Genomic DNA, 27,315 nt, shown 5'->3' with positions numbered 1-27,315 from the left:
TGAGAGAGTGTGTTGGTGAACAACGTATTCCTCTTGCTACTTTGATTGTAACATTTAATCACTGTAGACTACCTAATGTTATTAAAGCTGGTTGGCTATCTTTGAAGGTGAACCCTTACATCCCTTCACCATTGCAATTTTATCATTGCTAAAGGTATGGTTATTTAAGCCAGAAGTGCAAAGAAAAAGTAAATAATAAGCCAGCTGTTTGTGCCAACTGCGGAAAAATAGTCATGGAGCATGCACAGAAAATCCAAGTTGTATGCATTATGGGGAAGCACACCCAGCTACATCTAAAAGCTGTGTTAAGTTTATTTTTGAAATAGAAATTCAGGCCATTAGGATCAAGGAAAGAGTTACTTTTAAAGAGGCTTGTAAAAGAGCTGTTGAAAAGCAGATAAGGCCAGAGCAATCCTTTTCACTGGTTTTGAAGGAAAATTTGCCAAAACACACTGACGAAAAAAGTACCCTCTCTTCCAACCTTGACGGGTTTCCAGATCTCTTTAGTCGAGTCTTTCTTGTGAAAAAGACGTCTGGAGGTGGGAGACCAGTCATCGATCTCCTGGCCTTGAACAAGTTTGTCGGACAAACTTCGTTCAAGATGGAACCAACAGACACGGTCAGACCAGTGGTTAGACCATAGAACTTCATGTGTACACTGGATCTCATGGATGCATATTTCAAGATTCCAATCCATTCATCCTTCAAGGAAGTATCTAAGGATCTTACTCAACAACAAGCAATACCAGTTCAAGGTGCTGCGCTTCGGCCTTTCCACGGTACCCCAGGTCTTCATGAAAGTGTTTGCCCTAGTGTCATCTTGGGCTCATAGAATCAGCATCCGTCTCAGGTATCTGGATTACTGGCTGATTCTAGCAGACTCGGTGGCTGCCCTTCTTCAGCACAGACATATCTAGTGCACAGAGACATTTCTAGTGTTTTGCCAAGATCTGTGGATAATGGTAAACCTCGAGAAGTCATCCCTGCCTCCCTCTCAAAGACTGGTATACGTAGGTATGATCATAGACACTGATCAGCAGAAAGTCTTCCCATCAGATGAAAGAGTATAGAAACAGGGGAAGGTAGCAGGACCCTTTTTCAGATGAAGATGAGAAGAACTTCCAGCCCAACACTAGTTGTGTTTCATAGGTTACCTATCATCCCTGGCCTGTCTGGTTCCTAGCAGCTGTCTCAGGATACGATCTCTCCAGTGCAGGCTCAAGTCCACGTCCAAGTGAAATCAGGCAAGCGATTCTCCGGACATCCTGATCCCAATAGGATCAGAGAAACAGACGGACATCTGGTGGTGGGTGGCAGATGAGAACCTCACCAAAGGGGTTGACCCCCCCCTCCCCCCCTCGGAATTAATGCTCTTTTCAGATGCATCAAAAAAAGGGTTGTGGGCCCACTTGCTGCACCACACCACCTCTGGCCTTTGGTCTGAATTAGAAAGGTATCAGCATAAAAATCTCTTGGAGATGATGGCAGCCTTTCTAGCCTTCAAACAGTTCCTGCAGTTCCTGGCTGGTCACGCTGAGGTGTTGATGAGCGACAACGCCACAGTAATGGCTTACATAAACAAACAAGTCGGTACTTATTCGCAACCCCTGCGCCATCTAGCAGTAGGGATACTCAGATGGACAGAAGACAACTCACTGTCCCTGTCAGCTTGCCTCATTCTGGACAAAAGGAATGTGTTCGTAAACAATCTGAATAGAGTGACTCGGATAGTGGGCTGAGTGGTCTTTGAGTCTGCTAGTAGCCAACAAAGTCTTGTCTTTATGGGGTTCCCCAACTGTCGACCTGTTAGCAATGGCCCTGAACTTCAGGCTCCCGAGTCCTAGATCCCCAGACTCTGTGGCAAGATGCATTGCAACAATGGTGGGACAACATGGACGTGTATGCATTTCCCCCATTTTCTCTGATGAGAAGAGTCCTCAATAAGACCAGAACAAGCAAAAACCTATCGATGAGGCTAAAAATCTATCGATGATGCTAATAGTTCCGCTATGGGGTTCCCTCCACGACAAAATCTACTCAGCCACATGCCAACATCTTTCACAAAGATGTGACTTTGCTTCGGCTTCACGCCTGGAGACTATCCAGCACATCCTCGCTCGGAGAGGACTTTCTCAACAAGATGCTAGAAGGGTAGCTGGACACCTCCGACGATCTTCGGCTTCAGTCTTCTGTGGTTGGTGTCATGGAAAGGGTATCTCTCCCCTCGATGCCACCATTCCAACAATAGGGGAGTTTCTTGTACATCATCTCCTTTGGTTTCAGCAGTGAGAGGCTACCGCTCAGTGTATAGTCTGGCTTTTAAACTGAAGGAAGTAGATATTTACTCCTCGGAACTTTTTCTCCCCATACAAAGTTATGAGCTTACCTGCCCCTAGTCAGAAGTTAGCTTGGTTTACGTCCACATCTCTGAAGAGTGCACCCTACGAACCATTACGCCAGCCAACAGATCTTCACCTTACTCTGAAGCAGGTGTTTTTACTCGCTCTGATATCGCCCATTCAAGGGGATGAGGAGAGAGAATTCTCAATTACGTCCCTGAGTTTGTTGCTAAGACTCAAAATCTGGGAGTAGCGGATCTTACATTCGGGCTCTTCCGGCTTGGGAATCTTCGTTCCGTAACGGATGACCTAGACCAACTGTTACTTTGTCCAATGAGGAGTCTTAGGTTTTACCTTAAAAGAACAGCGGCAGCTTGCCCCCGTGTATCAGCACTCTTTGTCGACATGGGGAAGGTCAAGAGGAGGGTCCCAAAAAACACTATCTCGGCTTGGATTCAATGGCCGTCGACATGGACATGAATCTCGATCCTCCCCCACCACCACGACCCAGAGCTCATGACTTCAGGAGCATTGCAACATCCTTAGTGTTCAAAAAGAATTACTCTGTGACGCAGGTACTGCAAGCGGGCGTGTGAAAGCGTCAGACAACCTTCACCACCCACTTCCTACAAGACGTCATCCACAGAAGCAAGGAAAGGTTTTCCATTGGTCCTGTGGTGTCTGCACAACAAGTGGTTTAAACACCTCAAGCTCCTTGATGGATAAGTAGCAGAAGGTTAAGGGCTAAGGTTACCCGGGATTAGTCTAGGGAGAATGAGTAAGAATGACTGGCTACTTTTCTTTCCTTCACCTTCCCTTCTCTTGGGGAATCAGCACCATGGTCCTCAGCACAGCTGGCTTCACCTATCTACAGGTATAAACTATTTCTCTTGTGAAACCTAGTATAGAAATGATACTTTTTGCATCCCCAATATCTCGAGCGAGGGGGGATTGGTAATGTTTTTGGTACTCTCAAAGATTCCTATAACTCTGATGAATGCAGGAATATTTATTCTACCCTACCGCAAGTGAAAAAATAAGATAACAAAAAAGGACTAAAACATCATTAAATGTATACAAAGTTTTATTGTAAATAACTCTCATCCCCCAACTGGAGAAAGTCTCTCTCTCTCTCTCTCTCTCTCTCTCTCTCTCTCTCTCTCTCTCTCTCTCTCTCATTGGCTTTTAACTATGGGAAAGGTAAAGTCATGCACATTGGTTAAAGTAACCCACAATCAGATTAATCACTGTTGGGTAATGAGACTTGAAGTGTGGACCAGGAGGAAGATCCTAGTATTATTATCAGCAAGGACTTGAAATTCACCAAACAGAGCATAAAAGCTGAAAAGAAAACACAAAAACTAATAGGTTATATAAAGAGACAATTCAAATATAGAAACAAAGACACTACTACAGCTGTACACATCACTAGTAAAACCCCATCTATAATACGGAGTCACATTCTGAGCTCCAAGTATTTAGAAGGATCTAGATAGACTGGAAGCAGTGCAAGCTCGGGCCACCAAACTAGTTCCAACACCAAGGCAATTTGGATATAGACGGAAGATGGAACGTTTGAACTTGTTTTATCTACAAACTCGACGACTAAAGGGACAGTTAACAGGCATAGCAACTTCTATTTCTGTTCGATCTACCAGAATCCAGACATGGATGATTCTATTTTTGATTGTCTTACCATTATGGCTAAGATACAATATGATAGAAAGGCCTCTTTTGTCTTTTTCAATGATTTCAATGCTCACCATAGGGAGTGGTTAAATTCTGTTTCTCATACCGATTTCCATGGCTTTAAGAGCTTTAGACTTTGTCTCTGAATCAGGCTGTGAGCAAATCATAAGTGAAGCTCCTCACAGATCTGGTAACTGCTTGGACCTCGCATACACTGACTCCCCTGGCGTTATTACAAGTAAGGTTTGTTCTCCAGTTGGGACATCTGATCATTCCTTCTTTTCATTAGTAGTGAAGACTGAGCAGCCTGGCCCTGATGTATCCTACTCATGTAAAATTTGTATGAAATTTCAAGCCGACTGGAATGGGATTTTGAGTGATCTTTTTGGGTTGAATTGGTCACAATTGTATAGTGGTGTTGATCTTGTTCTACCTTTGAATGAGAATCTAGTCAACATAATTGATAGACGTATCCCTTCTCGTGTGCTAAGATACCGAGTGAAGGACAAATCCTGGTTCAGTGATGACTATAGATGTGCTTATTTGGAGAAGCAGGAGGCTTTGGAAGGGTAACAGATCAGATTTGACTTGGAATAATTATACTCGGCTTAGAGCTTTTGCTCAAAGAATTTTTGCTTCAACTGAAAAGGAATGTAATTTAACCATAAAAGAAACCCTTTTTGGTACAACTCAGGGACATAGGTGGTGAACTACCCTTAAATCTGCACTCTTTGATGTAGATGCAACAGTTCCTCCTTTACTTAAACCAGATGGCTGTGTCACTAACTGTTCTAAGGAAAAGGTAACCCTTTTGGCTGATGTGTTTGACAGTAAACATAGTAATGAGAAACTTGATCTTCCTCATTCCTGTTTTCCTGAGGCTGAGCTTTTCGATCTTGTTAAATTAAAACACACTAAATGCACATTGATGCTTATGGAGGTGTAGACCCAAATGGTATTTTTCCTTTTCCAATATTAAACTTACCCGATGATCATATAGCTGTCAGCTCTGCTGCCCGACAGAAAAACCTACGGGCGGAATACGCCAGCGATCGCTATACAGGTGGGGGTGTACATCAACAGCGCCATCTGTCAAGTAGGTACTCAAGTACTCGATGTCAACAAAGAACCAATTTTCTCTCTGTCGTGCCACTGGCAAGACCTACTAAATACGCTGTTACTAACTGGATTTGTTTTCACAACTATTTGGTGAAGTGCACTATTCCAGTTTTGAGCCTTCGCTATGCAGGGGTTTTATCTTCATTTCAAAACTTGAACTCGTTTTGGATAGATTTTATTTTGGTGACAAAGAGAGTATAGACTCTCTTTCACTTTTAAATGGCCGACCCTTCCCTTAGACGGAAGTGTGTTTAGGTTTTTAGTAATTTTGCTTAACACGTTATAGATCTTTATATTTTATATCTCTCCGCCTTTATTAGGCCTCTTCGATTAACTTTGCTTTTATTATAAACATATAAAAATAAATTTTTATGTTTTGTTTATTTGCGACCTTTCCTTTTAGTAGGCGGTCCTAACTTGGAACCGAAGTTAATCAACGTTGAGCCCGTTATATCGTATTTAACCTTTAAAGAATTTAAAACTTTTTAAATTTAATGTTTTATGAAAGAATTTCTTTGATAGTCTCGTACTGTTTTCAAAGATGAACTAACGTTTAGTTTTTTAGTCTACGCAGTTGTTGACGTTCAGGACGTTCAACTTGCGCTCTATCGTTACGATAGAGAGAGAGTGTATCACGGTTTCACTTTGCAGTAAGAGTAAACCTATTCTAGCGTTTCGTTCATTCTTTCTTAGCTTAAATGGTTTAAATTCTAAATTAAAGGAACTTTTTATTTGGAAAACCTTTCAGTTTTTTCCTTTAGCAAATAACATGTTTTGACGATATATAATTGGGCTCTTCTCTCAGGTGCGAAATCTAGAGAGAAAGAGAGAGATAGAGACGGAGGGAGAGAGAGGAGATAAAACGTTTCGTTCAAGCGGGTAACGTTGTTCTCGTTTTACTCTCCTCCCTAGTCGCTGTAGGGGAAGAAGGTAAAACGTTTCTAGGGTTTTATTCTTGTTCCCAGGCTATGTGCGGTGAGAGATTGTAAACGTAGTTTATTTGATCTAGTGTTTAGTCTCTTTCCCAGCCACTGAATTCTTTATCTTTATATATGTTTTCTGTTGCATTATACGACTGTTTTCACAATTACTACCTTTTAATGAAGGGTAGGATTGCGTGTTTCAGGTAGAAATCAGTAAAAGTTTCGATTTCAGTGAAATAAGTGCAAAACAGAAAATCAAAGTGATAAAGTGATATGCGCAAAGTGTTACAGTGTTGCGTCCGAGGGTTCGTCTGTTCGTGCCTGTCGTTCACCTAGTCCGGGACCTCTTGCAAGCTCCCAAGCCCAGGGGAGAAGTAATGTCGAACGACTTATGGGTTCCTCAGGCCTTGATCAGCGAACAGATGTTTTTCCCTCCGTGGTTTCGGGCGTATCTACCCAAGATCGCCCCACCCACACAAAGACGAGAGAGCCCATTTACTTCTCGTCTGCGGAAGAGGTTTCTCGTAAGAAACCTTGGACCAAGGTCTCGCAGCTTATTAAATGCAAGTCGGTCCCTTCCGCGCAAGTCCAACGGCCCAGGTGTAGCCACTGGGTCAGTTCGGACTCGCTGCAGTCATCCGACGACTGCACACCTCCCAAGAGAGGCAAGGTGGTACCGCAACAGGCAGTAACTCCGTCTGTTGCCGCACCCGCTGTTTTAGACCCTCAGTCACAACGGACAGTAGCTCCGTCTGTTGCCGCTTTTGTAGACCCTGCGTGGTCTTTACTGCAGTCTATGCAGACTCAGTTAGCTGCGGTTATGCAGGAGTTTCGTGCGGAGAAGGTTAACGCTGCACTCGTTAGCCAACAACCTGCCACGGTTGTGCGCCCAGCTCACGCTGAGGCTGCCTGCTCCCACACTCCGGCTGCGGAGAGGTTGGCGCTGCACCCGTTAGCCTACAACCCGCCACGGTTGTGCGCCCAGCAGACGCTTAGGCTGCCTGGTCCCACACTCCGGCTGTGAGAGCTCCTCCACCCATGCGCAGTCGACCCTGCCAGACGCATGCTGACTCCCACAGACGCACGGAGCACTCCGTTGCCGTGCGTGAGCTACCACAACAACAGGAGGGTGGAGTTAAGCTGCCGTGTTTTGACACGGTGCGTCAGCCTCCGCAACCCACTGTGGTTACCGCCATTCACCCGCAGCAGACTAGTCAGTCAGGAGTTGAGGCTTCCCCACACAGCTTTGGTTGTTGCCAGCTCACAGACTGTCAAGCAGTTACATGACGTTGCCTTCTGGTCTGCTACTAATGCACCAGTGCTGTATGTCCTCACGCACCTGTTGTGATTGACAGTTCAGTTTTTTGACAGTTCACAGACTGTCAAGCAGTTACATAACGTTGCCTTCTGGTCTGCTGCTAATGCACCAGTGCTGTATGTCCTCACGCACCTGTTGTGGTTGACAGTTCAGTTTTTGACATTTCACAGACTGTCAAGCAGTTACATAACGTTGCCTTCTGGTCTGCTGCTTATGCACCAGTGAGACCCTCACTGAGATAACCTAGCTTTTCTCGGACAAGGTTCCTGTGGATGAGAAAGTGCTGTTCTCCCTCCTACTGATATTCCTTTGAGGACTCTGTCATTTGGAGAGGAGCCTTAAGCTGCTTAGCCTCCTATGGACTTTAATTAAAGCATAACAAGGCTTCCAGGGATGGTAAATGGTTCCGCTTCAGTCGCTAACCCCGTCTGTTGCCACACCTGCTCCCGTAGACCCTAATGGGCTTTGCTGCAAGACATGCAGTCCAAGCTTGTGTCCTTGATAGAGGACTTTTTACGGAGAAGAACCTTCTGGCCAACAACCTTCCTACCGGTTGGTTGTGCGCCCTGTTGACACTGAGGTATCCTACTCGCGTCCTAGTTGAGGTGGTTCCTCCACCGATGCGACCCAGTGTGGGTTGCCAGTCGCACGTTGACGTTAAGCGACGCTCGAAGGTGGTTGTTGAAGTGTGTCACTAGCAGAGGTGACTTGTTGTGACGCAGTGCGTCAACCTCAGCAACCTGGTTGGGTGTTGACTGCACAACTCAGACAGTCTAGACAGTTTCGGGTTGACACTGTACTTCCTCGCGTCCCCATGGTTGACAGTTCACAGACTGTGCAGCAGTACCATGATATTGCGTCCGGCTCCGTCACGCATCCACCAGTGCGACCGGATTCAGCGAGTCAGACGTTGCCCACTCCGTTGCCGTTTCCTCATCAGTTTCGGATAAGGAACCCTCTGATGAGGACGTTGCTGAACTAGACGATCAACCCCCAGCCCTGCTATCCATCCAGAAGATGCTGAAGAAGGAACGCTGCCCTGTCAGGCTGTGGATGAGTCTGGTAAGGACACTGTCATCCGTGGTTCTTTTGTGTCACTTGGAAGACTACACCTCCGTCCTCTTCTGTATCATCTAGCTTTTCACTGGAAAAAGGACAAGACGCTAGAAGCGGTCTCGATCCCGGTTTCCGGAAAGATAAAGTCTGGTCTGACTTGGTGAAAGGACTTTATCAACCTTAGAAAGGGTCTTCCCCTGACTGTTCAGACTCCCAACCACGTTCTCTTCTCGGACGCATCGGACGTAGGATGGGGTGCGACATTAGGCGGTAGGGAATGCTCGGGATTATGGAACAATGCATTTCAACTGCAAGAAGCTACTGGCAGTACGTCTGACCTGGAAAAGCTTCAGGTCTCTCCTTCAAGGCAAAGTGGTGGAGGTGAACTCGGACAACACCCGGCTTTGACGTACATCTCCAAGCAAGGAGGGACCTACTCTCTGACATGGTACGAGATCGCAAGGGACCTCCTCACCTGGTCAACAGGTCTAGACTTTTCACTAGTAACGAGGTTCATCCAAAGCAACTTGAATGTCATAGCAGATTGTCTCAGTAGGAAGGGACAAATAATTCCAACAGATTGGACCCTCCACAAAGATGTATGCAAGAGACTTTGGGCCACCTGGGGCCAGCCAACCATAGATCTCTTCGCAACCTCGATGACCAAGAGGCTCCCAATAGTTTGCTCACCTATCCCGGACCCAGCAGTAGTTCATATAGATGCCTTTCTACTAGATTGGTCACATCTAGATCTATATGCATTCCTCCGTTCAAGATTGTCAACAAGGTACTGCAGAAGTTCGCCTCTCACGAAGGGACAAGGTTGACGCTAGTTGCTTCCCTCTGGCCCGCGAGAGAATAACTCACCGAGGTACTTCGATGGCTAGTAGACGTTCCCAGAACACTTCCCCTAAGGGTGGACCTTCTACGTCAGCCACGCGTAAAGAAGGTACACCAAGGCCTCCACGCTCTTCGTCTGACTGCCTTCAGATTATCGAAAGACTCTCGAGAGCTAGAGGCTTTTCGAAGGAGGCAACCAGAGCGTTTGCTAGAGCAAGGAGAACATCCACCCTTAGAATCTACCAATCGAAGTGGGAAATCTTCCGAAACTGGTGCAAGTCAGTATCCGTATCCTCGACCAGTACCTCTGTAACTCAAATAGCTGACTTTCTCTTATATCTGAGGAAAGAACGATCTCTTTCAGCTCCCACTATCAAGGGTTACAGAAGCATGTTGGCATCAGTCTTCCGTCACAGAGGCTTAGATCTTTCCAACAATAAAGATCTACAAGACCTCCTTAAGTCTTTTGAGACCACGAAGGAGCGTCGTTTGGTTACACCTGGTTGGAATTTAGACGTGGTACTAAGATTCCTTATGTCAGACAGGTTCGAACCGCTTCAATCAGCCTCCCTGAAAGATCTCACCTTTAAGACACTTTTCCTGATATGCTTAACCACAGCTAAAAGAGTCAGTGAGATTCATGCCTTCAGCAAGAACATCGGATTCTCATCCGAAACGGCTACATGTTCTACAACTTGGTTTTCTAGCCAATCACGAGCTGCCTTCTCGGCCTTGACCAATATCGTTCGATATTACAAACTTATCGCATGGTTTGAAATGAACTAGAAAGAGTATTATGTCCTGTAAGAGCTCTTAAGTTCTATTTAAAAACCTTTACGAGGCCCGTCTGAAGCTTTATGGTGTTCAGTTAAGAATCCATCTTTGCCTTTGTCAGAGAATTCTTTATCCTATTTTATCAGACTGTTAATACGAGAAGCTCATTCCCATCTGAATGAGGAAGACCAAGCTTTGCTGAAGGTAAGGACACACGAAGTTAGAGCTGTCGCAACTTCCGTGGCCTTTAAACAAAATAGATCTCTGCAAAGTATATTCAACGCAACCTATTGGAAAAGCAAATCAGTGTTCGCGTCTTTTATCTTAAGAATGTCCAGTCTCTTTACGAGACCTGCTACACTCTGGGACCATTCGTAGCAACGAGTGCAGTAGTGGTGAGGGCTCCACCACTACAATTCCCTAATTCCATAACCTTTTTAATCTTTCTCTTGAAATGTTTTATTATTGTTTTGGGTTGTCCGGAAGGCTAAGAAGCCTTTCGCATCCTACTTGATTTGGCGGGTGGTCAAAGTCATTTCTTGAGAAGCGCCTAGATTAGAGGTTTTGATGAGGACCTTTAGTATGGGTTGCAACCCTTCATACTTCCGCTCCTAGGAGTCGCTCAGCATCCTATGAGGATCGCGAGGCTCAGTAAGGAAGACGTACTTAAAAAGGCAGAGTAATTGTTCAAGTCGACTTCCTTACCAGGTACTTATTTATTTTATGTTTGTTATTTTGAATAACTGCTAAAATAAAATACGGAATACTTAGCTCATAATAATGTCAACATGTAATGCTGGTCTCTACCCACCCCCCTGGGTGTGAATCAGCTATATGATCATCGGGTAAGTTTAATATTGGAAAATGTTATTTTCCTTAGTAAAATAAATTTTTGAATATACTTACCCGATGATCATAAATTAAAGGACCCACCCATCCTCCCCAATAGAGACCCAGTGGACAGAGGAGAAAATTGGTTCTTTGTTGACATCGAGTACTTGAGTACCTACTTGACAGATGGCGCTGTTGATGTACACCCCCACCTGTATAGCGATCGCTGGCGTATTCCGCCCGTAGGTTTTTCTGTCGGGCAGCAGAGCTGACAGCTATATGATCATCGGGTAAGTATATTCAAAAATTTATTTTACTAAGGAAAATAACATTTTTTTGACAGTTCACAGACTGTCAAGCAGTTACATAACGTTGCCTTCTGGTCTGCTGCTAATGCACCAGTGCTGTATGTCCTCACGCACCTGTTGTGGTTGACAGTTCAGTTTTTGACAGTTCACAGACTGTCAAGCAGTTACATAACGTTGCCTTCTGGTCTGCTGCTTATGCATCAGTGAGACCCTCACTGAGATAACCTAGCTTTTCTCGGACAAGGTTCCTGTGGATGAGAAAGTGCTGTTCTCCCTCCTACTGATATTCCTTTGAGGACTCTGTCATTTGGAGAGGAGCCTTAAGCTGCTTAGCCTCCTATGGACTTTAATTAAAGCATAACAAGGCTTCCAGGGATGGTAAATGGTTCCGCTTCAGTCGCTAACCCCGTCTGTTGCCACACCTGCTCCCGTAGACCCTAATGGGCTTTGCTGCAAGACATGCTGTCCAAGCTTGTGTCCTTGATAGAGGACTTTTTACGGAGAAGAACCTTCTGGCCAACAACCTTCCTACCGGTTGGTTGTGCGCCCTGTTGACACTGAGGTATCCTACTCGCGTCCGCCAGTTGAGGTGGTTCCTCCACCGATGCGACCCAGTGTGGGTTGCCAGTCGCACGTTGACGTTAAACGACGCTCGGAGGTGGTTGTTGAAGTGTGTCACTAGGAAGACGTTCAACAACCAGCAGAGGTGACTTGTTGTGACGCAGTGCGTCAACCTCAGCAACCCGGTTGGGTGTTGACTGCACAACCCAGACAGTCTAGACAGTTTCGGGTTGACGCTGTACTTCCTCGCGTCCCCATGGTTGACAGTTCACAGACTGTGCAGCAGTACCATGATATTGCGTCCGGCTCCGTCACGCATCCACCAGTGCGACCGGATTCAGCGAGTCAGACGTTGCCCACTCCGTTGCCGTTTCCTCATCAGTTTCGGATAAGGAACCCTCTGATGAGGACGTTGCTGAACTAGACGATCAACCCCCAGCCCTGCTATCCATCCAGAAGATGCTGAAGAAGGAACGCTGCCCTGTCAGGCTGTGGATGAGTCTGGTAAGGACACTGTCATCCGTGGTTCTTTTGTGTCACTTGGAAGACTACACCTCCGTCCTCTTCTGTATCATCTAGCTTTTCACTGGAAAAAGGACAAGACGCTAGAAGCGGTCTCGATCCCGGTTTCCGGAAAGATAAAGTCTGGTCTGACTTGGTGAAAGGACTTTATCAACCTTAGAAAGGGTCTTCCCCTGACTGTTCAGACTCCCAACCATGTTCTCTTCTCGGACGCATCGGACTTAGGATGGGGTGCGACATTAGGCGGTAGGGAATGCTCGGGATTATGGAACTCGAGTCAAAGGACAATGCATTTCAACTGCAAGAAGCTACTGGCAGTACGTCTGACCTGGAAAAGCTTCAGGTCTCTCCTTCAAGGCAAAGTGGTGGAGGTGAACTCGGACAACACCCGGCTTTGACGTACATCTCCAAGCAAGGAGGGACCTACTCTCGGACATGGTACGAGATCGCAAGGGACCTCCTCACCTGGTCAACAGGTCTAGACTTTTCACTAGTAACGAGGTTCATCCAAGGCAACTTGAATGTCATAGCAGATTGTCTCAGTAGGAAGGGACAAATAATTCCAACAGATTGGACCCTCCACAAAGATGTATGCAAGAGACTTTGGGCCACCTGGGGCCAGCCAACCATAGATCTCTTCGCAACCTCGATGACCAAGAGGCTCCCAATAGTTTGCTCACCTATCCCGGACCCAGCAGTAGTTCATATAGATGCCTTTCTACTAGATTGGTCACATCTAGATCTATATGCATTCCCTCCGTTCAAGATTGTCAACAAGGTACTGCAGAAGTTCGCCTCTCACGAAGGGACAAGGTTGACGCTAGTTGCTTCCCTCTGGCCCGCGAGAGAATAACTCACCGAGGTACTTCGATGGCTAGTAGACGTTCCCAGAACACTTCCCCTAAGGGTGGACCTTCTATGTCAGCCACGCGTAAAGAAGGTACACCAAGGCCTCCACTCTCTTCGTCTGACTGCCTTCAGATTATCGAAAGACTCTCGAGAGCTAGAGGCTTTTCGAAGGAGGCAACCAGAGCGTTTGCTAGAGCAAGGAGAACATCCACCCTTAGAATCTACCAATCGAAGTGGGAAATCTTCCGAAACTGGTGCAAGTCAGTATCCGTATCCTCGACCAGTACCTCTGTAACTCAAATAGCTGACTTTCTCTTATATCTGAGGAAAGAACGATCTCTTTCAGCTCCCACTATCAAGGGTTACAGAAGCATGTTGGCATCAGTCTTCCGTCACAGAGGCTTAGATCTTTCCAACAATAAAGATCTACAAGACCTCCTTAAGTCTTTTGAGACCACGAAGGAGCGTCGTTTGGTTACACCTGGTTGGAATTTAGACGTGGTACTAAGATTCCTTATGTCAGACAGGTTCGAACCGCTTCAATCAGCCTCCCTGAAAGATCTCACCTTTAAGACTCTTTTCCTGATATGCTTAACCACAGCTAAAAGAGTCAGTGAGATTCATGCCTTCAGCAAGAACATCGGATTCTCATCCGAAACGGCTACATGTTCTACAACTTGGTTTTCTAGCCAATCACGAGCTGCCTTCTCGACCTTGACCAATATTGTTCGATATTACAAACTTATCGCATGGTTTGAAATGAACTAGAAAGAGTATTATGTCCTGTAAGAGCTCTTAAGTTCTATTTAAAAACCTTTACGAGGCCCGTCTGAAGCTTTATGGTGTTCAGTTAAGAATCCATCTTTGCCTTTGTCAGAGAATTCTTTATCCTATTTTATCAGACTGTTAATACGAGAAGCTCATTCCCATCTGAATGAGGAAGACCAAGCTTTGCTGAAGGTAAGGACACACGAAGTTAGAGCTGTCGCAACTTCCGTGGCCTTTAAACAAAATAGATCTCTGCAAAGTATATTCAACGCAACCTATTGGAAAAGCAAATCAGTGTTCGCGTCTTTTATCTTAAGAATGTCCAGTCTCTTTACGAGACCTGCTACACTCTGGGACCATTCGTAGCAACGAGTGCAGTAGTGGTGAGGGCTCCACCACTACAATTCCCTAATTCCATAACCTTTTTAATCTTTCTCTTGAAATGTTTTATTATTGTTTTGGGTTGTCCGGAAGGCTAAGAAGCCTTTCGCATCCTACTTGATTTGGCGGGTGGTCAAAGTCATTTCTTGAGAAGCGCCTAGATTAGAGGTTTTGATGAGGACCTTTAGTATGGGTTGCAACCCTTCATACTTCAGCTCCTAGGAGTCGCTCAGCATCCTATGAGGATCGCGAGGCTCAGTAAGGAAGACGTACTTAAAAAGGCAGAGTAATTGTTCAAGTCGACTTCCTTACCAGGTACTTATTTATTTTATGTTTGTTATTTTGAATAACTGCTAAAATAAAATACGGAATACTTAGCTCATAATAATGTCAACATGTAATGCTGGTCTCTACCCACCCCCCTGGGTGTGAATCAGCTATATGATCATCGGGTAAGTTTAATATTGGAAAATGTTATTTTCCTTAGTAAAATAAATTTTTGAATATACTTACCCGATGATCATAAATTAAAGGACCCACCCATCCTCCCCAATAGAGACCCAGTGGACAGAGGAGAAAATTGGTTCTTTGTTGACATCGAGTACTTGAGTACCTACTTGACAGATGGCGCTGTTGATGTACACCCCCACCTGTATAGCGATCGCTGGCGTATTCCGCCCGTAGGTTTTTCTGTCGGGCAGCAGAGCTGACAGCTATATGATCATCGGGTAAGTATATTCAAAAATTTATTTTACTAAGGAAAATAACATTTTATTTATGATGTTCTGTCTTACACTGAAATTCGGGTTACACCGCATCTTAAGAACGGATCAACGTCGTAAGTTGAGGACCCCCTGTATACACATGACATGGTTTTGCACATAAAAAAAGCTTATTGCATATGCAGATGATGCTACATTCTTTGCATCAATTCCTTCTCCTGAATGTAGATGTGGGGGTTGCTGAATCTCTTAATAGACATCTATCTAAAATTAGTGCATGGTGCAAATTATGGGGAATGAAATTTGAATCCTGATAAAACTCAAAGTATGATTGTAAGTAGATCAAGGGAAGTTGCTCCTCAACATCCGTATCTCAGCATTGATAGTGTTTCTTCAACTTTGTATGACTCGTTTAAAATTTCAGGTGTGATTATCAACAGTAAATTTACTTTTGAAAAATGCAATACGTCTGTTGTCTTCTTCAATTGAATAAAAAATTTGCTTATTGAGAAAGCTTTTTTTAAGATTTTCAGTGATCAATCTATTCTGAAGATGTGTTTTAATTCTTTCATTCTACCTTGTTTCGAGTATTCTTCAGCTGCTGATTCTCATCTTCACTTGTTGGACTGGAAATTATGGTCTATTAAATGTCTTATTCCTGATTTAGATATTAATCTCTGAGACCGTTGTTCAATTAGTTCATTATGCATGTTGCATAAGATTTTTCATAATTCTGATCATCCTTTACATTCAGATCTTCCCGGACAGTTCTATCCTCTTCGTAATCTTAGGCATGCAGTTAATTCTAATAGTCAGGCCTTCTCCACCATGATGCTTAATACTACACAGTATTCTAGAAGTTTTATTTCAACTGTGACCAAGTTGTGGAATTATCTCATTAATTGGGTAGTTGAATCGGTAGAACTTCAAAAGTTCAAACTTGCAGCAAATGCTATGTTGAACAAACTGACAAAAGTCTCTCTCTATAGTATGTATATGAAATATCTGTTTTAATGTTGTTACTGTTCTTAAAATATTTTATTGTTTTAATGTTATTGCTATTCTTAAAATATTTTCTGATTTTTTATTTCTTTTCATATAGTTTATTCATTTTCTTATATCCTTTCCTCACTGGGCTATTTTTCCTGTCTTTTGGGTATATAGCATCCTGCTTTTCCAACTAGAGTTGTAGCTTGGCTAGTAATGATGATAATAATTCTCAAATTTGAACATGTTGACGGTGCTAAACCTGATGATGCCGCCTTTGCCGTGCAGAAGGTTACCTCCCCGCAGCCTAGGCAGGCTGACAGGTCTAAGCAAGTTTAAAGGTTTAAAGGTTTAAAGGTCGCTCATGAATGGCAGAGGCAAGGGACAGTGACATTGCCCTAGCAAGCAGGACAATGCCCTAGAGACTGACCATATTTCATATGATCAGCGCCCAAGCCCCCTCTCCATCCAAGCTAGGACCAGGGAGGGCCAGGCAAATGGCTGCTGATGACTCAACAGATAGACCTATAGGCTCCCCCAAACCCCCCAACCTGGGCTCACGAGGATGGTTAGGTTGCAGACACTAATGGCACTAACGAGACTGAGCGGGACTCGAACCCCCGACTGGCAAACACCAGGCAGGGACGTTACCAATCAGGCCACAACAACCCAAGTGTCGTGATGTCACTGAACGCATTCCTTTGCGTTATGATAATGCTGAGAAAATGGGTATTCGTCCATCTGATTGTAGAGGACGTATTAAACCTTACGGTCCCACTAGAGTTTTATAAACTCTTGGCCAGGGACCGAAGAGATAGAACCTCTCCCTGTGCAGATATGAACCCTTTGTCTTGTGCTAAAGACAAATTCTTTTATCGATCAGGTAGAACCCGTTCTTTATTCGGTCTGACGATCATGACTGCCAGGATAGGTGTTCTTCGGAAGGCTATTCTTTTTCAGGAAATTCTTTTCAGGTACAGGAAATGGATTAAAGGCTTGCAACCCCCCCCCCCCCCCCCCTTTCCAAGAATGACCCTTACATCAAGTGTATAAGAACGATCTGGCAGACAACATATATGTGGTCCTCGCCATAGACAGTCAAAAGAACAGTACTGAGTACTCTCTCTCGCCTCGTAGAACGAGTTCCAAGAGAGACTTCTAACTCTTTTGGCTCAATCTAGACATAGAAACAACCGCTCTTATGATGGGAGTGATCTAGACTCCTCCCACTCTTTCTCCGCCTCCCCTTCCCTTTATAACTCAAGGGAAAGGAAGGATAAAGAGCTCTATCAAATCAGAAAATTATCAACAGGATGTTATAACTGTTGATGACTCAGAATAATGTGGCGCGTGCGAGTACAAGCTCTGCTAATGTACCCCCACTTGAGATACCAATATTGAGTTCAGAAGCCTCTCATTTTATTAAGATCATGAGCCTAATCCACCACTCAAGAGGTGTGGATGAGCCTCCTTTAGCACAGACTGCTAATAGACAATGCGTCATCGACGATACCTTCCCGCTGTTTCAGAATCCCAGACTTGGGTTTGATGCGACCCTTTCCAACCAAACAAAAGACACTTGTATTTTTTAACTTGGTCTCTGATGCAGAAAACTACTTAAAAGCAAGTATTGTAGGTCTTCGAATCTACCGCCATTACCTCTGCCACGCCAGAGACATTTTAACGTTAATTCTGGCATTTTATAGAGCCCTCTACTCATTGATCTAGATGTGGCTAACTTGGTACCTTCAGTTTTAGCTGAAAGACTGCAGAATTTACCAGGCACAATCTTAGGTCCTGAATTGGCAAATATGGAGGTAGCTACCATTCAGACCTCTTCGTGTATAGATTACTGGCCTGGGGTGCTGTTTCGAGAAATCTCAGGAAGAAGATCATACCGGACCAGTTCAAGGAACTCTACAAATCTGGTGGCAAGGCCTTAGAGTTTCTCCTCCACCAGAACCTTTTTCCTATGGGAACTGTGTTAGGAAGAGGCACGACACTATCTTAGCAAGATGCTCTAGATAGCTGTCGCTTGGAGATGCCACAGTCTTAAGGAACTCTGACCTCATCAACTCTCCTTTTCTCTTTCTGCTCTCAGACATGACAAAAGCAATTGAGAAGTTAGAATGACGACCAGAGCCAAGTAGTCAATAGAGCAGCGACACCGAGGTTGACCACTCCTCAGAATCGGACTAAGAACTCGTCCTTTAGGTAATCCCCCAACAGAGACACCTCCTCCCTCCCACAGATGGACATCAATCTAAGAGGCAGAATCCTAAGTCTAACTTTCGTCGGAGAGGTCACCCCTCCATCCGAAGAAGACATGTTGCCAGAAGTTCATGCTAGGGAGGGCTTGTCCTCCAACTTACCACCAATAGGTGGATGCCTGCAAGGCAGCTGGCAAAGGTGGCAGGACTTGAGTGCTGACCCTTGAAGGGTAGAAGTTCTCCGGTCAGGGTATCGGATCCCCTTCATAGACTGTCTACCTCCTCTGACCAAGAGTCAGATCCTACCTACATGAAAGGATCATCAAAAATCTACTCCTTGCAATGGAAGTCGCCAAGCTCCTAAGGAAGGATGTGGTAGAGGAAGTCTTAGACGACTCTCCAGGCTTCCACAGAAATCTGTTCTTGGTAGAAATGCTGATGGGAGGTTGGAGACCTATCATAGATGAAAGTAAGTTACCACAAGAATGGAAACTAGGCAATGTTCCTCCAATCTGTAAGAAGGGACCAAAAGGAGAACCTGGCGACTACAGGTCTGTGTGTCTAACTTCAGTGCCTAACAAAATTTTGAACCAATTATAGTAGCTTCAATAGTAGAACATATAGAGAAAAATAATATTCTGATAGAACGCCAACATAATTTTAGACAAAAGAGATTCTGTGTGACAAATCCTTTGGAATTTTTTCACATGTTTAGTATTTACAAAAAGAGCGGGGCAATAGACATCATATACCTAGACTTTCAAAAGGCATTTAACAAAGTCCCGTTCAAAATTAGAGCACTAAGCATCTTTGACAAGCCAGCTGATTGGATCAGAGATTAGTCTGTTGATCCTTCATGGGTTTATGTCTTGACAGTTTCTTCTCCTCTGCCGTGATGAACGGCCTCCTGGGCATCTTCCAAAACAGGCCAGTTTCATTGCAGTTGAAGACTTGTTGTGGGATGTAGCCTTTTTCAGCAACAAGTGAGGCAAAACTTTTGATGTACTCTTCCACAGCTTTCACTTCGGAACTTGCAGCCTCCCCATGCCTCACAACCGAATAGATCTCAGTTCACTTTTTGAAGTTATCAAACCAGCCACGACTGGTTTTGAAGGTCTCCCCGCTCTCGGCTGCTTCCCTCTGTTTCAAGTCTTTTTTTAGATTGCGCTGGCCTTTTCACAAATGATTGCCCCAGTCTTGCTATCTCCCGCCAACTGCTTCTCATTAATCCACAACAACAGAAGCCTCTCCATCTCATCATTTACATCACTTTTTAGCTTCAACAGGATGGTTAGGCCTCTCAAAGGCTTCGTGCTCTTAATACAGGAGCATCCTTCTGTTTGAGGATGGCACATATTGTCGATTTACTCCTTTAGTAATAGCTGGCCAGCTCAGACACTTGTACACCACTCGCATGCTTCTCAATAATTTCACATTTCACCTCAATCGTCATCATGCGCCTTTCTTATCACTGCCCTGGTTTCCACTCGCTTGCTTTCTACCCATGACTGTTGAGTTAATTGTCCACAAATTGACAATAAAAACACATAAATAATGCAAACTGTACGGGCATAGCTTGGAAATGTGTTCAGACGTCGATAACGCGAAATGAACGAGCGTTGCTGGGCTCTAGAGCAACTCCCACTCGCTCGGCCACCTAGCGTCAGCATCTGTAAGCGTGCTCGTATCTCAATGCTAAAATTTGCTCGTCGGCTTGCTTGTATGTTGGTATGCTCGTATCTCAAGGTATTTCTGTATATTGGCTTGCTGCAACCCTAGCGTTCCACAAACCAATCGATAGCTCAAGTTTTTAAAGTGGGAATCTGGAAGAGAAAAACCACTTTTACGAACCACTACCTTAAAGATTGTACACACAGATTCTCAGACATTTTCTATAGGACCCATTGTTGCTGCACAGCAAATAGTCTGATTTAAGCCCTGCTTTATAAGGGTGTTTATGAGCATAAAGGCGAATGGTTTTGATTGAACTTGTAGCCCTCACTTAAAATCTCTGTAATGCAGGTAAAAATGCCTTGTGTTTTTTGACTGATATATAATATATTGCATTTATTAATATTACAAATCACTTGATGTACATATCACTTCACCCTGGTAAAGCTCTTTGGATTGGAACAGAAGGCCCTGCCTCATACGAGCCGGCTGCACTGTTCGCAGATATTTCGCTTTGATCTCTTACTGTTACTACTGAATAATTATTATATGCTATGGTAAAGGGCAGAACTACTACTCCACAAAGACAGCCTCCCACCTAAGAAAGACTCAACATTTAATCTGCATAGGAATTAAACTACAAATTTGATACAATTTGTATTTTTCCTAGCTATGCAAACCAATGTCACTCACCAAATGTCCCGCCTCAGCCACTCCTCAAGTCTTTAACCAGAAAAGTGATGTGACTAGATGCTTGGGACAAACGTAACCTTTCAGGTGTATTAGCTGCCCAGCAACATAGCATAACGCAATCTACTGATTTTTTTTGTCTGGCCGTAAAAAACAAAACCAGAAGTAACCCCATTAAATGACTCGGAATTGTATAGCTAGGTAAAATATAAATTGTTTCAAAATTGTGGTTTTTTAAATGTGTAACTTCCCTGGTAGTTACATATATATTCCCTTTTATATATGTAACTACCAGGGAAGTATATTTAAAAATTTATTTTATAATAAAAATACCATTTTTAAATATACTTACCTGGTAGTTACATATATAAAAGGGAATATATATGTAACTACCAGGTAAGTATATCTAAAAATTTATCTTATAATAAAAATACCATTTTTGTTTGTTGTAAGAAATGCCCTTGATTCTTTGGTATTTTTCCAGGTGATAAAAAAAAGCTGCCTAATATGGTGCAGATGGCATGGACTTTTGTCAATGATAGGTAAGTTCCTTTTTTTTTTTTTTTACAAGTGAATTACTAAGAGTTATTAAGAAATATTTTGAATGAGGATAGTTTTTCCTCTAATTTTCTCATGACATTCCTTAATAAAAGTGAATGCCATACATCATAAGTAGGTTTTCAGTTTTCTGAGTAAAATAATTAGATATAAATTACATTGCAGTATTAAACTAAATATAATACCCTTTTGGCTAAACTGAAAATCTTAAGTTGTTCCGTAACTGAATACAAACCACGCTATTTACATGGGGTAATTACTTCGGCTTAGCTGAAATGACGAGCCATAAAGTTTTAACGAGGGTTTCCTACCCCACCGCTAGTTAGCGGGGGGGGGGGGGGGGGGGGGTAGGGAGGGGTAGCTAGCTACCTCTCTCCCCTCACACACACCGGTGATAGCTCACTTTACTTTTGGCTCGGAGAGACGACAGACCTGTCAGCGCTCTCCTCTCTGTTGACTGCCATAATTTTGTTTGCTTTTTCTTTTCAGTGTGTGTGTGAAGTTGGCCTCTATTACTCCTTATGCGTACGTGCCCTGGACTTCCCGGCCGCCCTTGTGGGACCTTTATGTCGGTTGAGGAAACGGATCCTCACTCCTTATGCCCTCAATGTAGGGGCCAACGGTGTGATAGGTCTAATTTGTCCATTGAGAGTAGGGAGTGGTCTACCTCCCAGTGGGAGAGGTTTGCCCGGCGACGTAATAAGAAGGCTAAAAGGGATCTTTCTCTTTCCGAGGCTTCTTGGAAGAGAGAAAATCCTAGGTCTTCTTCTTCCGCCGCCCTTTGCTCTTCCGAAGCTTCCGCTCGGGAGCCGGCGAATGGTAGCGTAGATCGTAATGTTGTTGATGTCATTAACTGATCCCGTGGTGAGGGAGAGGTCATTGCCTCCCATAGCGAGGCGGCTGCCCCTTCCCCCTCGGAGGAGGTGTTTGTTTCTAATAATGATGTTTTTCAGCTTTGGGCTTCCTTCCCCCTTTAAAGGGGTTAGGAGGCGCCTCTTTGGCTCGTCGTCACCACAGTCCTCTGCGGAGGAGACGACTTGCCGCTCTCCTGTCCTGCCTGCTACCAACCTAGACCTCTCCGGGGATCGTTCGCGATCCCCTTCGGAGGATGGTCGTCCTTCGTGACAAGGTGAAGTGTCTCCCAGACCTTCTACATCCAAAGCTGCCGACGCGCTTTACGCGCCTCCTGAGACTGTCACTGCACAGTCTCTAGGCCCTTCGGGGTCTCAGGGACTTGAGCGCGAAACTGCGCCTCTTGCCCCTAAGCGTAAGGCTCCGCCTGCGCACCCTCCTGCTGTCGTTCCTGGTGTTCCTGACATAGCGTCTCGGCGCTCACCCTTAGGCGTTTGCGCCGCTGTTCCTGTATCGCGCCAGGGTTCCTCTGCGCGCCCACGCCCATCGGCGCCCCGTCGCCATCCAGCTGTTCCCGAAGTAGCGCGCAAGTGCCCAACTGCGCAGACGCGCCCTGCTCCTGATATAGCGCCGCCGCGCTCACCTGCGCACACGCGGTCAGTTCCTGATATGGCGCCTATGCGTCCACCGATGCCCCAGCGGCCTCCTGCGTCCACGCGCCCCCCAGTTCCTGTTTCATCGCGTACGGTCCAGGAGGTTCCTGAGTTGGCGCACAGGCGCTCTCAGGTTCCTACGGACTCGTCGCGCCCCTTGGGGGATAGACGCAATACACGTCCCCGCGCGATTCCAGCTCCAGCGCTCACGCGCACTCCAATTCGTCCACGTGTTGCCTTGGACCCATCGCGCCCACCTAGGGAGGTTCGCGATGAGCGTCCGCGCGCAGTTCTTGCACCAGCGCCCACGCGCTCTCCAATGCGACCACGCGTCGCCCCAGAGGTTGCCAAGACAGCGCACGGGCGCTCACGGCCGCCTCTGGAACCGCGCGAGTGTACTACAGACACGCTCGTGCGCGACGCTCCAGTATCGCGCCCTGTTCCTGCTACACGCCCCGTGCCTGTATGTAAGATAATAATGGTTGCCCAACTAACTCCAGAGCGCCCTCACGCGGCTCGCACCGCGCGACCTCCAAAGCAGCGAACCCCGGTGCGACCTGTTCCTGATGTGCACTATGAGCGCCCACGATCGCCAGTGCAACTAGCGCACCCACAGGCGAATAAACCGGTCCTACCCGACCGACGCCAAACCTCTCGCCCCCAGGCCGCTCGCGACCCTGCTCCAGCGCTATCGCGCCCTCGGCTGGTTCTCCCGGACGCGCTTAGACGCCCCCGTTATCTCGTGCCCTTCGGAGCCGCACCAGGTCGCCGCGCGTTCGGCCTCCTCCTGTTCCAGCTCCTGATCGTCGCACGCTTACATCATCGCCTACGCGCTCTCGCGACCCTGTTCCCGCTCAAGCTGCTGTGCGCCCCCACGTTCACGCGCCCGCTCTGTCGCCAGCGCGCCATCGCTCCTGACCATCCACCTGCGCGCCCTCGCACCCGCCCCCGCCCACGCAGGTGCGCGTGCGATTTTCCAGCTTCGTGCGACCCTGCTCCGGGCCCGATGTACGAGCCCCAGCGCGATCGCCGACAGGCGGATTCTTCTTTGTCGCGCTCCCCTCCCCGCAAACGCAGAACAGCGCGCTTGCCAGAGGGGGAGCGCTCCCCGGACAGGTCTAGGGATTCTTCTCTTTCGGCCCTGCAGGCGAACCTTCGTTTGTCGACTCCTCCTAGGGATCCCTCGATCCCCTTCCCTCCGGAGGGAGTGTCAGACAGCAGCCCTGGTTCGACACCCTACTCAGAGCTCTCGTGCGGGCCACTGATTGCAGCATTGCTGCTGGGCTGGCAAGCTCAAAGGCTTTTTCAAAGTCTATGAAGACTACTGTTGCCTTCTTTTGATTAATACAGCTGAGAACTTCAGTAATGCATTCATAAGTTCCAATTCCATTCTGAAAGGCATATAGCTGTTTTTGTAGGGGGCCAATTTTGTATTTCATTTTGTTTAGAACCATTTTTTTTTTCTTGTCTTTTCCATGCAGGATACTAAAGCTATTGGTCTGGGATTCCCTCGATCCTTTGGCTTGGGGATCAGCTGTGTGTCTTGGTGCCTCCAGGCTTGAGGCCTTGTGTGCTCAAGGTGTGTTCTGTTCATTAACCTCAGGAATGCGGTTTCTCCTGCTGGATCCATGTGTTTGATCATGGTGTAGGTGATCCTGTCTGCCCCTGTCGCAGTGTCTTTTCCTGATTCGTGCACTGCCCTCAATTCCTCATTTGTGTATGGGGTGTCTGTGTCATCCTGTAGCTGGCAGGCTGTGCCAATATCCTCCCATCTGGCCGGCGCCAGTTGCTCTTGTAGCATTCTGGTTTCAGGGGAAAGATTAGCTGATTGTATTCTGTTTGCAAAGGCTCTTGCAATTCTTTTTGTCTCCTCTTGTTGATGTGGTTGTGTTGCAACTGGTGTCTTCTTTTTTTCCAGCTACTCTTGTGTAGCCATATCCATAACTCTGTGAGTGTTGTGTACTGTGACAAGTTTGTGCACCATTCCATCCATTTTTCTATTCTTATTTCATGGATTCTTTGTTGTACATCATTTTTAACTGTTTGCAGTAGTTCTCTGTTTTCCACTGTGGATCTTCTTCTGTAAACGTTTGAAACCCTATTGAGCTGTGTTTAAAGTCTCCTTACTTCTGGGCAGTAGTACCAGGAGTCCTTGTATGTGTAGTTTCCTCTTGCTGCCTTCAGGGGCATTGCTCTATTAGCTGCGTTATGAAACGCAGCAACTAGGTCTTTTTCTAGTTGATCTATATCCTCTGGAGGATTGTAGCTTACAGCCCATTCCTCTATGGCTAGTTGAAAGCCGACCCAGTCTGCCAGGTCTTCCGGCGTCAGTGACCTTAGATGTCAGGATGCCTGAAAACTTTAAATCAATCAATCTGCCAGGTCTTGATTCTATCTTGGTAGAGGTGGTGGACTTAGAGGTAGCTGTTGTATCTCCAATTCTGTTACTGTGGCAAAGTGATCACTAATCAGGGTTGAGTGTACTCGCCATCTAGTTAGGTGTCTTATTGCTGGTGTGGCAAAAATCAGATCTAGTCTGCCTCCTCTTAAGTGTGTAGGTTGCCCTGTGTTTAGAAGGGCGATTCCCTCTAATTCCTCCAGGGCAAAAGCTATGTGCTCCCCTGAAGGGTTTGTCATTGATGGAGATGATAATATAGGAGGGTGTGCATTAAAATCCCCACATATAAGTGTTGGTGTTCTTTCTGCATGTGCAAAGAGTTGTGTCAGTTGCAGCTCTCCTGTGTCTTCCCTGTTAATTTTTCTCTATATGTTGTATATATCAACCTTTTGGTTCAGTAATGTTACTGTTACTGCCAGTGTCTCTACATTGGTACCACAAGGAATTGGATCGTGTAACCTTGTAGTTGGTATTGTTCTAACTAATGTAGCTAAGTCTTTGTCTGTGCCTATCTGTGGGATGGTGTAGGCATTGTAGCCCGCAATCCTCAGATTTTTTCCTGTTAGGAATGTTTCTTGCAACAGGATGACATCCATCTCCTCCGTTTTGCATACTGCAATTAGGGTGGACATTTTTGGCCTCACACCGGCCGAGTTCCAATCAAGGACCCTTATTCTTGAGTGTATGTTGAAGAGTACTGTCTTGGGTCCCTTGGGGCGAAGGCAATTGCTTTGACCTCTGTGGATGAGGTGAGTGGAATGATGGGGATGGGTTCTGATGTGGCGGATGTGGAAGGTGCGGGTGATAGTGAAAATTGAGTGGAAGGTGTGGGTGTTGTGGCATGGGAGGTAATCTCCTGGACAGCATTGGTGGGGGGGGGGGGCGGCTTGGGTTTGGAGAGGAAACCCATGAGAACTTTTTTAATGCTGGCTGCAATAGTTTCAGTACTGATTTTTCCGGTCACAGCCTATGTGACAAGGTCAGTAAATTTTTCTCCAAGAACTGTAGTCTTGGTGAAGATAGTTCTGGATAGAGGTTTTGGGACTTGAGGTGTGGAGGCTGGGGAGGATCTAGCTCTGGAGCCTGTCCTGAGCTCCTCCTGAGAGTGGTACCTCTTCCTTGGCAGAGGTTTGGGAGCCGTCATTCCTCTAGGCTTCTTTGGGGCCATTTAGGTATGGTGGGAATTCCTGCTGCCTTTTTATCAATGCAGTCCTGAGTTGGGTGCCTCTGACGGCATACTGCACAGGTGGGAAATTTGGCCTGGCACTGGTCCTTATGGTGGCCAAATTTCTGCCAGTTGTAGCATCTTAAGGGGTCTGGGTAGTACTTTTTAATCCAGAAACTGCCAAAAACTCCAAGGTCTACTTTCTTGGGGTGAGGCCCCTTGAAAGTGACAAAGATGGCCTTTGTTAAGTAGCTAGCCTTGTTGGTCATTCTCCCTGCCCCTGTAATGTTGGGAAGTTGTGTTAAATGTCTTTCAATCATGTCAGTGGGGTAGCCCACAACAACAACCTTCTTGATTTTTTCCTCCTCTGAGTTCTCTCAGATGAATGTCGAAGGTGCCTCTCTGTATGATGAGGGCTCTGGCATCTTTGGTGGAGATGGTCCATTGCCCTTGGCAGTTGTGTTTGGCTACAATTTTCAGGTTTCTATGTTTTTGTTTGAAGGCTACTATTGCCTTGAAAGCCTCCAAAGAGTTGCTGGCTACTATCCTGAAGTAGTAGGTCTTCCCAATGCTCTGCTCTTCAGCAGTTGGATTCTTTCCTCCTTCATTGGTTCGTGCCTGGGGTCCAGTTTCAGCAGGGGCAGGGTTCCTCTTTGCCTGTTTTTTCTTTCTTGTAACCTGTATCCATTCCTGGTTGTCTTTGTCCTACTCAGTGTCTGCTCGAGTTCGTTTCCTGTTGGATTGTTCCTTGGTATAGCCACGTCTCAGGTCTGGGTGTTTTTCCATTTCTTCACAAGCTATTACCTCCAGTTCTTCCAGGGTCAGTTCATTTACATGCTTCCTAGCCAAGTCCATGGATGGGGGTTGAGGATAGACAGTGCGTCTGGTTGGGTTATCCAACCCTTTAAGCCTTAGGGCCCCAGACAAAGTCATAGATAAAGATAGAAGCATGAATAACAGAATCTGTAAAAGAACTGTCAATCAGGGAGGCCCTATCTATCCTATTAGTAGCTAGATACTAGCCTACACAAGTCGCAGCTGGGGAGCCTCCTTACTGCTTATAAAGCACTAAGTCGGCCCAGCAGTCCACTCCTGCAGGCAGGCAGGTTTTTAGGGATGTAAATAAAACAC

The 27,315-nt window shown here is 45.7% G+C and overlaps 1 protein-coding gene across 1 annotated transcript in view; it reads left to right on the top strand.

Annotated features, from left to right (window-relative positions):
• Positions 1 to 27,315, top strand: part of CycK (cyclin K) — a 122,616-nt gene that overhangs the window by 63,138 nt on the left and 32,163 nt on the right. Inside the window, exon 5 of the mRNA XM_068378724.1 lies at positions 21,043 to 21,100. Within this exon, the coding sequence (XP_068234825.1) occupies positions 21,043 to 21,100 (58 nt within the window). The remainder of the gene's footprint in view (positions 1 to 21,042; positions 21,101 to 27,315) is intronic.

Source organism: Palaemon carinicauda, chromosome 8 (genome assembly GCF_036898095.1).
Source record: "Palaemon carinicauda isolate YSFRI2023 chromosome 8, ASM3689809v2, whole genome shotgun sequence".
Taxonomy (NCBI): Eukaryota; Metazoa; Arthropoda; class Malacostraca; order Decapoda; family Palaemonidae; genus Palaemon; species Palaemon carinicauda.
The sequence above is the reverse complement of the archived record's forward strand: the minus strand, read 5'-3'. Positions and strand labels throughout refer to the sequence as shown.